This window comes from Oryzias latipes, chromosome 23, assembly GCF_053564925.1.
Source record: "Oryzias latipes strain Hd-rR chromosome 23, Olatipes_Hd-rR_3.1".
NCBI classification, from domain to species: Eukaryota; Metazoa; Chordata; class Actinopteri; order Beloniformes; family Adrianichthyidae; genus Oryzias; species Oryzias latipes.
The window spans coordinates 1,688,678-1,701,687 of NC_136259.1; the positions used below are offsets into that span (position 1 = coordinate 1,688,678).

General features: G+C 43.1%; 1 protein-coding gene across 26 annotated transcripts in view; it reads left to right on the forward strand.

Annotated features, from left to right (window-relative positions):
• Positions 1–4,025: 4,025 nt before the first annotated feature.
• lrmp (lymphoid-restricted membrane protein) overlaps positions 4,026–13,010 on the forward strand; it is a 44,864-nt gene continuing 35,879 nt past the window's right edge. For 22 of the 26 annotated variants that reach the window (XM_023952292.2, XM_078941732.1, XM_078941741.1 and 19 more), the window contains exons 1-4: positions 6,328–6,496; positions 8,697–9,388; positions 10,041–10,148; positions 11,671–11,851. In XM_023952292.2, the coding sequence (XP_023808060.1) occupies positions 8,737–9,388; positions 10,041–10,148; positions 11,671–11,851 (941 nt within the window). In that variant the 5' untranslated portion in view covers positions 6,328–6,496; positions 8,697–8,736. Of the gene's footprint in view, positions 4,427–6,327; positions 6,497–7,480; positions 7,603–8,696; positions 9,389–10,040; positions 10,149–11,670; positions 11,852–13,010 lie in introns of those variants that run through there. The other 4 variants (XM_078941747.1, XM_078941724.1, XM_078941722.1 and 1 more) reach the window with 3 other exon arrangements.

Consider the following 13,010-nt stretch of genomic DNA (forward strand, 5'->3'; position numbering starts at 1 on the left):
TTGAGGAAATTGATGCACGCACACATTAAACATTAACTAAACTGGGGTTTGTTCGTAAAGTAACGACTCCATAATTTCATCTCATTCAGTTACATAATAAGCACTCAGATAATGCAATTATGGACACGCAGGAGGAAGCGGCGCATGTGAGGGGGCATTCGTTAAAGTGTCGCCGCACATCAGACTTATTCATCATCCTAATAATTGACGTTAACTTCTCATCACCATAAGAAGAAACAATAACATATTGTTTGTTGATGTGCTCTATAACTGTACATCAGTGAAATATAATGATTCTCCACTTGTGACACAAAGTGTTATTATGAAAGGTGGAGACGCAGACTCTAAGACACACAGTTTAACTAATTTAGTTTATTTTTGTTAATCTTCCAAATTAAATAAATTATGGGGTGCATGTTGAAAATAATCTGTACTCATTATGCAAATGGAAAAATGAGCCTGAAGCATCTGAGGAGCTTTTAAGGAGGAATTCCATGATCAGGTGTGGCCACAGGAGGCTGTGAGGATCATTAATCACAGCAATCAACCTTAGAGAGTTAGAGAAACTGTTTAGGCCGTTTCTTAACTAAAGTCCTGGTAATATGGCTAAAGGAGGAAATACATTGATACAGCCATACTTGGAGTATTTATTTTGAAATGTATTGCAGCCATTTAAGTGAAATGTCTTGATTTGGGTGTTTTTTAGCTAAGTCTCCTGCTGGAATTTTATAAATTATAGCAAAAATATTCCAAAAGTCTATGTTCTTATCAGGTGTACTTCCTAGTATGACTTGCTTCTTGACTTGTTTCATCTAAGACGCACAAAGCCCCCAAAGTCATAAGCTGCGTTCACATCGGTCTCTGGACCTGGCGATCAAGCGCCGCTTTCATAAGAAGTCTATGTAAACACCCGTACATTCTGGTTTCCAGCTTCTGGGTTCAGAACTCTCATAGTCTTTAAGTCCGTTTTCAGGCTCTACGTACAAACCGGATGGTTTTTGAACACATGCTGGACGTCAATCCGCTGAACTTTGACCAATCAGGGACTCAGATTTGGGTAGTTTCCTTTTCAACGGACGGAACCGTTTGAAAATTGATCATGAAGGGAAACCAAATGGCTGCGGTTTGTCGGTGGCTTGTATTATTTGACTCTAAGTCTTTCTTACACGGGACAAGAAAAAGCTTGGAGCTAGATTCCCGAGGATTGCATCGCTTTGACATTTCGCTCCAAGCCTCTTCTAACTGCAAATGGCAAAACATTTGCTTGTAAACAGCAGAAAAAGAAGTTATCTGGTGACAACGCCCTTCACACCACAGCCAATCTGACGAAGGGCATCTACCAGGCAAAGAGGAAACTCCCGGTGCATTTTTCGCATTAAGATCAGGACCCGGCTTTAGGTGATCTTAATGCACCGGAATGTTCCTTTAGTGCCCTCGCGAATCAGAAGCTGTGAATCTCAAGCCAACTTCAGCGTCGTCTGACTGCACGGATTTAAAAACATATGATCAAGCAGGCCCTTAATATAATCATGACTGTAATAAAAGCACATTATGAAGATAGTCTCCTGCAGCTTCGCGCTGAGTGAGTGTTGGTCCAACCGGCAAACGTTAGCATGGAGAAATCTGTCTGCTAAGCTCCACTGCTCCTAGCATGTCTGTGTCTGTTAGCAGATGGACACACGGAGAAAGCAGTGACGTCATCGCCCCGCCTCCCCTCTGGAAATGCTTTTTCAAATTGAATTTTGAGACAATGTTCGCAGGGTGGATTTGAAAATGCAAATGCAATCCCCTCTTTGCATTTCCGTTTTAATTATGACACAGAATAAGCGGTTTTTAAGTATAAAATGAAAAAGCTTTTTGAAGTAATGCTTTTTCATTTTAATTTTGAGTCAAAAAATGCAGATTCATGTTGAAAATGAAAAAGCATTCCTGCTTTTGACTTTCTTTCCCTGTTTATTATTATTTCAGAACACTTTTATTTTCGTAAATATTTTTTCTAAAATGTGTATTTGTTAATTACTGTCTGTACATACTTGTGCCAAACTCCGTGCTACTGTGACGAGGAAATTTCCCATTCGTGGGATTAATATACAAATCTAATCTAATCTATTTTTAATTATGCTACAGAATCGCTTCCATATAAAACTGTGTTTCTGAGTATTTCCTCAATTAAATTTTGGTGAATCACAAGCAGACGAGGATTTTTAGGAGCTGTAAGCTAGTGGGAGAGAGCATTAAGAAAGGGATGATGGGAAATAACCATAGGCTCACTTCTAACCAATGGTCCCACCCACGACTCAGAGGTACGTTTCTAATGAACACCTGCCGCTCTGCAGAATATATTTCCAAAAAAATGAGCCAGGTTTTTGGTTTGGTCTAAAAAACTTCATTAAAGGACCACTGGGAACGCTTCTACAATAGATCGAAAGATAATCAGAGTAAATGTTTGTCTAAAAGGGGCGGGGCCTGTCCACACACGCACTCCAATACATATTACAAACCTACCTGTTGCCCTGCCCCCGTAGAGCCCCCTTAGCCCCAGATGAGCAACCCACCCCCACCCAGGAGTTCTGAGCAGCCCCCTACCCCGACCCCAGGCACGTGCCCCCCAAGGAAGACCCGCCCCATGGTCCAGGCAGCCATCCACCCACCTCGCGGGAGGTTCAGGAAAGAGGGAAGCAGGGGCCACCCACCACCCCCGCCCAGGAGGAGGAAGCCCAAGAGAAGTCGGGCGTTGTAAACACGGGCCGACCAGGCTCACCCACTGTAGGAATTCCGGAATGTGACCATATTTGTGATGCAGGAAAAATGCTGGGCGGGCCACAAAGTCCCGTTCCGTTTTATTTTGATGCATCCACTCGTCTTCATCTTCCTCGTTCGAGCTGGCCTCTGGATGGAAACTGTACGGATGGATGGCTCCGAGATTGCTCACTACTTTTGTTTTGCAGCAGTAATATTAGGTGGGGGTTGTGAGGGGCTGTAGGCTAGAGGGGGAGCCTGTAAACAGATGGATTATGGGAAGAAGGGGCGGGCTTGCACGCCAACGGTCCTGCCCACAACTCAGAGGTGCATTTGTGATGAACTGCGGCTGCTCTGCAGAATCTTTGACCTAAATTTTAAATCATAATTAAAAGACCACTAAGAACGCTTTGAAAATACATCACAAGATATTTTTTTGTAGATTTAAAACTCAATTTAAAGTATTATCTTTAACAAATAAAGGATAGACTTTGTTTTGAAAATGTTGAAAATGTAAAAAAGCTTAAGGTCCTCCTGAACCCCATTTTGGTTGGTTACTCAAAAAGTGGTAAACACAACGAGACAAAGTAATCCCTTATCTCACTCTGTTTATTTACCCAAGATCATATTTATATCTGTGTAATCCCAGTCACACTCTGGCTGTCCTGTTTTTGGGCTAAAACTGTGAAGGATTATGGGTAATTACAAGAAATACACACGACAATCTCAACTGCCTCACAATTATTTTAACAACTGGGAAATGTTGAGATTTTTTATTGCGATTAGGATTTTTTTTTATATAAAAAACTTAAAATTGAACAACAACAAACAGAGGAAACTTGTAACAATCTAAAGAAAGTGGCACCGATCTCACCCCCCCCCCCCATTTCCTCATTTGCCCTTACCCCCCTCTTCTTTTCTGTCCTGTCCAAGAAAAACGGATATAAATATAATCAACATAAATAAAGTTAAATTAGAAAAGGAGTTTATGCAAATATACACCTTGTGTATCAGAGGATTCATAAGAGTAAAACAACACAAGAGGCTCTCAGCTCTCATCTCTTTGCTCAGCTGTTGGACTGGACAGGTAAAAGAAATGTTTTTTTGTCTGCTCTTGATTCACAAGAATTTGAATAAAATAAAATAAAAACTGTCTTTCCTGGTCATTTCTACGTACAAGAAATGAAAAGCCAGCCCCGTCCCGTGTGTGAGTGCGTCTGCACATGTCCTGTCTAATCTCCATCTGAGCCTGCTGTCTCCTGCTCAGACAATCAGGGTCAGAAAACAGGCACCGCTCCAGCGACTTAGCGTGAGCTGGGAAAGTGGATTGTGCTGAGCGGGTTGCACCGGAGCAAGAGGAGGACAAGTGGAAGACTGCACTTGGCGTGCTCACACGACCCGTCCAGACAGACGCCAGGATGGAGGCGTCGGTGCTGCAGATGGAGCTCAGAAATAAATAGAAACCTCACAGGACGTGTGGCAACAAGTGGACTTTACCAAGACCTGTCTTTTCTTCGGATTAGCTTTTACCTGCTTGTTGTCACGGTAACGGGACCTTCCATAGAGGCCCTCGAGGCCCCTCGACATGAACGCCCCAACATCTCCCAAACGGGTCAACGGGGGGCATTTCTGAGTGTCGGGGAGCCATCGAATCATCAAAATGCTACACTTGGAGAGGCTTTGGAGGGTAAGAGCACAGCTTTAGATGACGAGGTGAACAAATCAAACTCACCTCAAAGCCATTTAGGTTTTAGTTCACCATGGAGGTCTTGTATTTGATTGACAGAAGCCAGTTTGAGTGACTCAGAAAAGGACCAAGAAGACCCTGCAGACATGTGACTGAGCCTGTCTTTACTTGTATTTCTAATTGGTTTTGAAGGAGCCTCGTCTATCAGGATTTCCTTTTTCGTCAATGGATGCACAACGACGACTATGGTGCTTTCCAGGTGTTTGAAAGAATGTATGAAAGTCAGGGATGGAAATAAAAATAGAAAAACTAAATGGAAATTTAGTGGAACGCATGTTAATGCGGTCTAGATTCAATGGAAACGACGAATGACCTAAAATAACTCTACTTTAGTCCATAGATTTTAAAGTTAAAATATACAAATGAGTGAGTAAATAAAAACGTAAAGACAGAGCAGCAGATTGTGATCGTGGGATAAAGTGTGTGTGAACGTGCTTTAGGGTAAAGTGCTTACAGACTGCTTTCTTGGAAACGTTTCTACTGACACCAAAAAAACAGACATTTAATAATCTACGCTCCTTGTTTGGAAGTTAATCTAAAGCTGTAAGTCAACGCATTCTTGTTATAAAAGCACAAACTCATCTGGAAATAAAGTTTCTCACCTAATAAGCTAAAAATAAAACTCAACAACAAGTCAACGTTTTGACCTTTTTAAGGCCCACTCCGATAAATTTTGATCTATTGTAAAAGCCTTCCCAGCGGGCTTTTAATTATTATTATGCCGTTTTTAGGCAAAATTCAAAAACCTGTCGGTTTTTTTAAAGGACGTAGTTTCTGCAAGCCACAATAGTTCATTCAAAAATCACCTCTGAGTTGTGAACGGGACGGTTGACACCGAGCAACGGCAACCAAACGTCCCCTGCCTGCTGCTGGGAGTTCTCTGTTTACATGCTCTCCCACTAACTTACAGCCTCTCACGCCCCAGACACAACACTAGCATGGAAAGCAATTTTATAGCCATCCAACCGTACATTTGAGCCAAATAGTATCTCAGACGAGGAAAACAAGACGTACATGGATCTAGTCATTTACAAGTGGATGCATCAGAATGGGGCTTGTGGCCCGCACAGCGTATTTTCTATGTCACAAATATGATCACATTCCCTATATTTAGAAGGTGAACCTAAAAGTCTTGCTATTTTTCAAAAAATTTCAGTGTGTTTTATAATCTGAAGCCCCTTATTTATGGATTAATTCTGCTGCAAGAAATGTTGGTGTTGGCGTAAATATGCTAACGCAGCTAACGTGTAGCAGTGTTGGACTGTGTTTTTTTTTAATGTTTTGCTAGCGAGATTGGGAGTTAGCGTAGTCACAGTAAAGTTTGTTATAGTGGTATCAGTCTTTTTATGTGTTGCAAAGATGGTTGGGAGCTACAGGATTGTGAATACGCTAACGCTCTTCTAATGCGGCTAACTCTTCTAATGCGGCTAACTCTTCTAAGGTGACTGACTTGTCTAAGCCGACTAACTCTTCTAATGTAACTAACATATAATGAGATACAAACAAGTTCTAGAGTTATCTCTGACCCTTTTGTCTCACTTAATGCACCTTAGAGTTAAGTGCACCTTATATATTTACCTTATATATTTCAAACTGCTGTATAAATTGGAAAACAGGCCAGGTGCACTTTATAGTCCAGTGCAGCCTATAGTAGAGAAAATACAGTAAACTCTTTTTTGTGTTGATTCACAGCAGTGTGAATGCAGAAATACTCGGAAATACAATTTTAAGCCTTTTTGTCCTCCATCATCAGAATAATGCCACAAGAACATGTTAAAGACTGTTTCCTTGAGAGTGGGACTGGAAATGACCTTTTGTGGGTTTAATGTCCCAGTTCAACCACGGGGAGGCAGTGTTGACCCGTTGAGCAATTCTGCAGGCTGCAGCCAGGGGTAGTTGTCTTTCTCAGGATTAAAATCAATCATCCGCGCGTGCTCGACGCTCGCGCTCTTCAACTGAGAATTGGGTCAAACATTTGACGGCGGATATTTGCTCTTCTGGAGTTAAAAGGTAAAAAAAAAACGGATTTTCTGCGCTTTCACGGCTGTTTCACGGCGGTCAGGTGTTTTCGTCATTGAGTTAATTGAGGAAACACAAGCGTTTGGGTTTTCATTATTATTTCCTGTACTAAATGTAAAGTGCCAACTTAAACAAAAGTTCTTAAAACTGGGTATTGGACCCAATTAAAAGTATTTCTCGAAATTGTGTCGTAATTTTAGCTTTAAAGGCGTAATTTCGATAAGTTTTATTTTATTTTATTTTTTAGCTAATTTAGCAGCTGAAGTGTTTGGCAGTGAGGGAAAAGTTAAGGGGAAACATGAACTGAACGGTTTTATATTTAAGTTATTTTTGGATAATCATAAATGAAGAGTTTAGTGTTCATTTCAAAAGAAAGTTATATTAAAAAATAGACTTGAATAACCCAGAACCTGGCCCCAACATCCCCTCATTAGTATTACATTCAATCAAGTATTTTCATTTGATGAAGAATATTCCAACATGTGACTGAAGTTAATGAGAACAAAAGTCATGACCCTGTTATGTTAATGTGGAAAATGAGCAAATGTTCCTTAAATCAGAATGTTTTTACTCATCAGCTGATTGAACAGGTAAACTAATGGAAGCAGTATATTATTCCCAATCCCAACATGAACTTCTCTTCAAAAAGTAGCCGTTCTTTTGAGATAATAATTTCTGACCTTTTTATAAGGTGGGTAATTTTATAAAACGAAACCGATGACTTTCCGGATTCAGAGGTACACACAGGCTCCGTTTTAAGACAAGTTCCAGTAACTCCATGTTTTCAGTCTGACCTTAAAAATGTGTTGCTGTGAATCGACTTTCTTAAAGTTTTGGAATACTTAGTTAACAGAACTGATCAGTTGAATACAAAGGTAAAGTGCTACATAAGCATGGTTTCTATGTGTATTTGGTTTCCTGATACAGAATTTAGAATTTGGAATGACCATAGACCTGTGGTCTCCAACCCTTCAGGCCACGGACCAGTTTAATGACGGATCATTTCACGGACCGAGCTGCACGAGGCTGAAGCGGCCGTCTGATTTATTTACTTATTTCTTTTTTCAGTGGCTTCCAGATTCCTTTAACTTGTGAAGGTAAAGTTTGTCTTCATCTTCTTTTAATGATCTGCAGCTGCTTTAAACTTTATTTTTACACTAGATTTCGTGTAGAAACCATACAAATGTGATATAGGATGTCCTTAATCCAAAATGGTCAGAGTGGACCCAAAAAAAATCAGAGCCCGACTTCAGCCTCGTCCAAATATTTAAGGTGCGACAGATAAATAACAGAAAGTAGTATTCTGTAGTTAATGAGTGTGAATCCGCTGTTTGATCAACTTTATCCTGGTAACGTTAGACAGCCGGTTGCTGAATGTTCTGTAGGCGATAACGAGAAGTGGACGACCCAAAGACAGAGTCTGTAGATGTAACGGACACTGCCAAGGGCGTTATCCTGCGTGTAGCGTAGTCATTCACCAAGGAAATAAGTATTCAATCAAATATTAAAACTTTCATTTGTTTAGTTGAAGCAAAGTTTATTTCAAAGGAACAAATCCTGCAAGTAGTTTGACTGAAGAGCTCTGGTCATTAAATATGGCTCAAGAAACAATTTCTATCAGTAATTGATAACCATGAACACATTCACTCTTTATCAAGCAATAAGGTGAGCAAGACGGAAAGACGGTGAACTCTTTCAAAATAAAGGCAACACTGCTGTTGATGGTCAAATTTGAGACAGATCTGGACATGTCCGTCATACAGTGTTTTCCAAATAATTACGCAAACGGTGCCAAAAAGATCATGATTGGTTTTCCTGGGGAGTCAACTACAGGAAAAACTCCAAAAGGAAGTTCCACATTATTCGGCAGACATTTTCAATTAATATACGACAGACAGAGAATCTCTCTGCTGCTGAAAAACGTTCAATGCGTTGGACAGACTCAAACCTAAGCCTGATCATCGTAGTGTTAGATCTGGAGCGGATTCAGATACACACCGGTTGGTGAAGGTAGAATGAGGAAAGTTTCTGCTAGACAGATGACCATCACAAAGCAGCACATTTGAAGCTGCCGCGGTCCCGCCAGCATCCAGGTGTGGGATCCTCCAGAGGCCCAACGATGGACGCTCCAGATGCTTTTCAGCTGCAGCTGTGGATGGACGGTCCGTCAGTCGTTCTACTCTTTTCCTAGACTGCAGCCTCTGCTCCCCCGCGGGCCGACCCCCAGCACCATGGACTGCTGCACGCCTCAGCCGCCGCGCCGTCACAACCCCGTGGACAGCATCTGCCGAAAACTCCAGACCATCCAGTGGCGCGGTGACCGAGAACCCAACTCGCCTTTCCAGATCCCCAAGCTGTCCTCCAGCAGCTACGACAGCCCGCAGTGCAGCCTGAGGAGCAACCTGGAGGCCATCCTGAAGAAAGGGGCGTGCCACGGAGACGGCGAGGGGCGGGGCAGCAGGAGCATGGGGATGCCCAGCTCCGTGGCGTCCCAGAGGAGCGGCGCCGGTCACTATAACCCGCCCTGCACCCCCACGCACCACCGCGCCACCCCCGCTAACGTCACGTACACCATCACCAGCACCCTGGGGGAGAGACATCGGGGGGAAGGGGGCGATTTAAGGCAAACCAGGACGTGGCAGAGGAACCACTCCACGCCCTCCACCCAGCCTCAGGACTCGCCTTACTTCACCTTCACCAGGGGACCCCAGGAGGAGCAGTCTGAGAGCAGCGGAGCAACTCCCAGCCCCCACCTGTGTCGTACTTTCACGCCAAGTCAGAGCAATTTCTCCTACGACCTGAACTTCTGCCCTGCCGGGGCATCTGAGGGCGAGCTGCCCTACCCCGCTCTCGTGGTGAAGAGGCTGTCCATGGGAGACGGAGGTATGAGTCCCGCCAACATTCTAGTCTGAACATTTCTGTCCTAAAACCTTTTGGTTCAGTCCCGCTGCTTCGGTAAGCGTGCCCCCCCCCACAGTCCAAAAACATGCCTCTCAGGTAAACCGGGTTCTAAATGTCCCTGGTGTGTGTGGGAGGGGTTGTGTGTCCCGCCACAGACTGGCGACCCGCCGTCACCCCACAGGTCCCAGCAACCCTGTGACCCCGAAAGGGATCCAGCGGTTTATGAAAAGTGAGACGTTAAAGTCACCAGAGGAGAATAACATTCACCGACAGAATAACAGCAGTCGCAGTTTTAAATGTTTTTATAGTAAAATCTGTTGAATGATTTTTTATTTCTTAATTGATTCAGTTTTTTCCTCAAATATTTGCCTAACTAGTGTTCAGTATTAGCATGGCATACATTTTTATGTCCAATAAAAGTCCAATAAAAGTACTTCTCCTCCAACTTCCTTTATTTTCCTGTTAATGTTTTAGGAATTGTTTGTAATCAGAGGGTAAAGAATGAAGCGACCGGCGGTTTCTGCAGAGCAGTGATGGTGTTTGCTAAAGCTGCTTCCCTGAAGGAAACACAGTCATGTGCTCGCTCTGCTGCACACTTCACTCCTTTGTGTTTGTGCTGCGTTCGTTCCTCCAGGAACGTCCGTCGCCTCTGAGAATGGAACTGGCATGGCAGAAATCAGCCTGATCTGTGAGGAGAATCTGCTGGACACCATTTTCCACGCCTGTGACACCCAGCGCAGAGGTACGCCCTCAGAAGCTCGGACAGTCTGTCTAAACCGGATGCTGCTCAGACTGTAGTTCAATTCCTCTTTTGTTGGTTGGAAGTTTATTTTTTCTGAAGTTTGTCTAAGATGCAGCTGGAAACTGCTGAGATGTTATCTTTAATGAAACCGTAGAGAACGTCACACGACTCTGACAAATTCTGTCCATAAATATCTCCGCTGGCAGTTTTGGCCTGAAAAGGATTTTAGAAATGACAGAATAAACATTTTTTAATGTAGAAAACACACTTCTGTGGGTTAGGAGGCGTGTTTGACCCTTCATAGACTGAGAGCTTATTTTTAACGTGCCTCTGCACGTTAACGTTGGGAGTGGGGTCATCTGGACCCACAAGATGGCACAAAGGCTACCATATACCATTCAAAAATCAAATTAGTGATCTTTTAAAGCAATCAACCTGTATGTTATGTTTAATATGAGCTCCTAGAGATTTCTCCATACTCTTCTTTATCTAGTTATCTGTTTACGCGTTCCATGAAAACAAAGTGTTCCCTAATGGGCGACAGTGGCTCAGGTGGTTGAGCGGGTCGTCCAATGATCGAAGGGTTGGCGGTTCGATCCCCGCTCCCACCAGCCAAAATGTCGTTGTGTCCTTGGGCAAGACACTTCACCCTCCTTGCCTCCAGTGTGGCTCCACTGGTGTGTGAATGCGCATGAATGATCCCGGTGATGGTCAGAGGGGCCGTAGGCGCGAAATGGCAGCCACGCCTCTGTCAGTCTGCCCCAGGGCAGCTGTGGCTACAACAGTAGCTACCACCACAAGTATGAATGAGGAGTGAATGAATAATGGACACAATGGAAGCGCTTTGGGTGTCTTGAAAAGCGCAGATAAATCCAATCCATTATTATTATTATTATTATTATTATTAATGCTAGCTTACTCTCTTTGTTGCTATTGGCGCCCCTCACACCTGCACTACTGTCTCCCATTACCCCCTAAATGCAGAGCAGAGCTCAGCCGATGCAGCTGTTGGTCTAAATCAAATCAAATCGTGCAGCACTTTTACAACTTTGGCACCCAAAGTGCTTCATACAAAAACATATTCACAGTACACAACCACAGGACCCCCCCCCCGATCTAAACCAAGAGCCAGACCCAGGAGATCCCATTGCAGCGACCCGTTCACTGAGAGGGATCAGTCACTGATGTGGAGGATCCCTCTGAGGGATCTTGTTGGTCTAGACCAGTGGCCCGAAGGCTGCTCCCCGGGGGCCAAAGGCTGGGGATTAAGTTACTGTTAAGAAAATGTGAAAAATAAATCAAATCCAGCATTTAATGTTTCAGAGGTGGTTTTTATCTTTGCACTGAATAAGCTATAAATTTAGGGAAATTCTCCCAGAAAAAGTGAAAATTCTAAGAATTTCTGGTCACCGAGAGGAACTTCTAGGATTCCTTTTCTTTGTGAATCAAGTCTCTGAAGATCTTCTAACCCAAGTATTTCCTGAGGATTCTGACCTGTAACTGGGCTGGTTTCCCGTCTCAGGTAAAGTGTACGTGTCTCACATCGTGGATTACTTGCGGCACACGACCAGCCGCAGCTCGGAGGACAGCGGCCTGGAGGAACTCTGCAACATGCTGGACCCCGAACGCAAAGACGTCTCCATCGACCTGGACACGTACCACGCCGTCATGAGGGAGTGGATCGACGACTGCCGCAATCACGGGTACTCGCTGACACGGAGTCTGTACATTTACTCCCAGCTAACGTCTAGTTTTGGGTTTGAGGGACGTTAACTCAAAAGTTTTCAAATGTTTTTTGAAATGGGAGTTCTTATCAGTATTTTTAAGTGTTTGCCTTTCTAGCATCTGTATGTTTTGTTGCCTGACAGATCTATGGATGTCCGTCACTGCTGCACCCAAGTTTTTAGATTTTCTTTTTCTAACGTTTCAAACTTTTTTTTCTTTTTTTTTTCTTTTTTAAGAAGAAAAAAGTAACGTTTGGTTGAAATTGGGAGCTGCTGTTGAAGAAAGTTCTGGGTTTTTAAGAAGATTTAAACCCATTCAGTGAGCTGGACATCCATTTGCTTCCACTATTTTGAATTTCCAAAGAAAATTCTTTCTATTTAAAGTCCCCGCTGATCATCTTTTGATCTATAATGAAAAGCGTTGCCTTTGGTCTTTTACTCACGATGATGCAGTTTTTAGCCCAAATCCAAAAACCTGCATCATCTTCTAGGACAGTGTTTTTCAACCAGTGTGCCGTGGGAAATTGCCCTCATTAACTGATCTAAAAACATTTCCCATCTCCAGGATTTCAGCTCTGTGTTCATCCAAACAGGCCCTGATAAAACACTGAGTAGTTAGGAATATAAAAGATCGTAAAATACTTTTTCTTTGCGTTTATTTTATTTTATTAAAGACATTTTGATAAGAATGACTGTACCGCGATTCAGCTGCAGCTCCGGCTGTATTTGGGAAAAGTCCCGTCCCTTTGACTGTCTCCACCAATCATTCTTGAGGGGCTTAATCACATGTCATCAGTCTGACCAATCAGAAGTGGTTAAAGTCTTCACTTCCTTGTCCCGATTTAGCTCGTAAAGTCTCTCAGTTCTAACAAAAATACCAGCTAAAGCTCGTCTTTAGCGGTGTAGCTTTCCGCAGAATCCGGTATCAGACCGTGGAACAAGTGAACAAAACAATGAAGCTCTGAAAACCGATCTCCGGCCGTTTTATGCACTACATCTCCCATGATGCATTGGGTTGTGAGAGTGACAGGGCACAAGGAGATCTGTCGTTAGACGTCTTGAAACCAACGAACACACATCAAACTGTTTTTAAATCTTCTAACTTAACTTTTATTGAATCTTTTAGAAAAAAACAGCT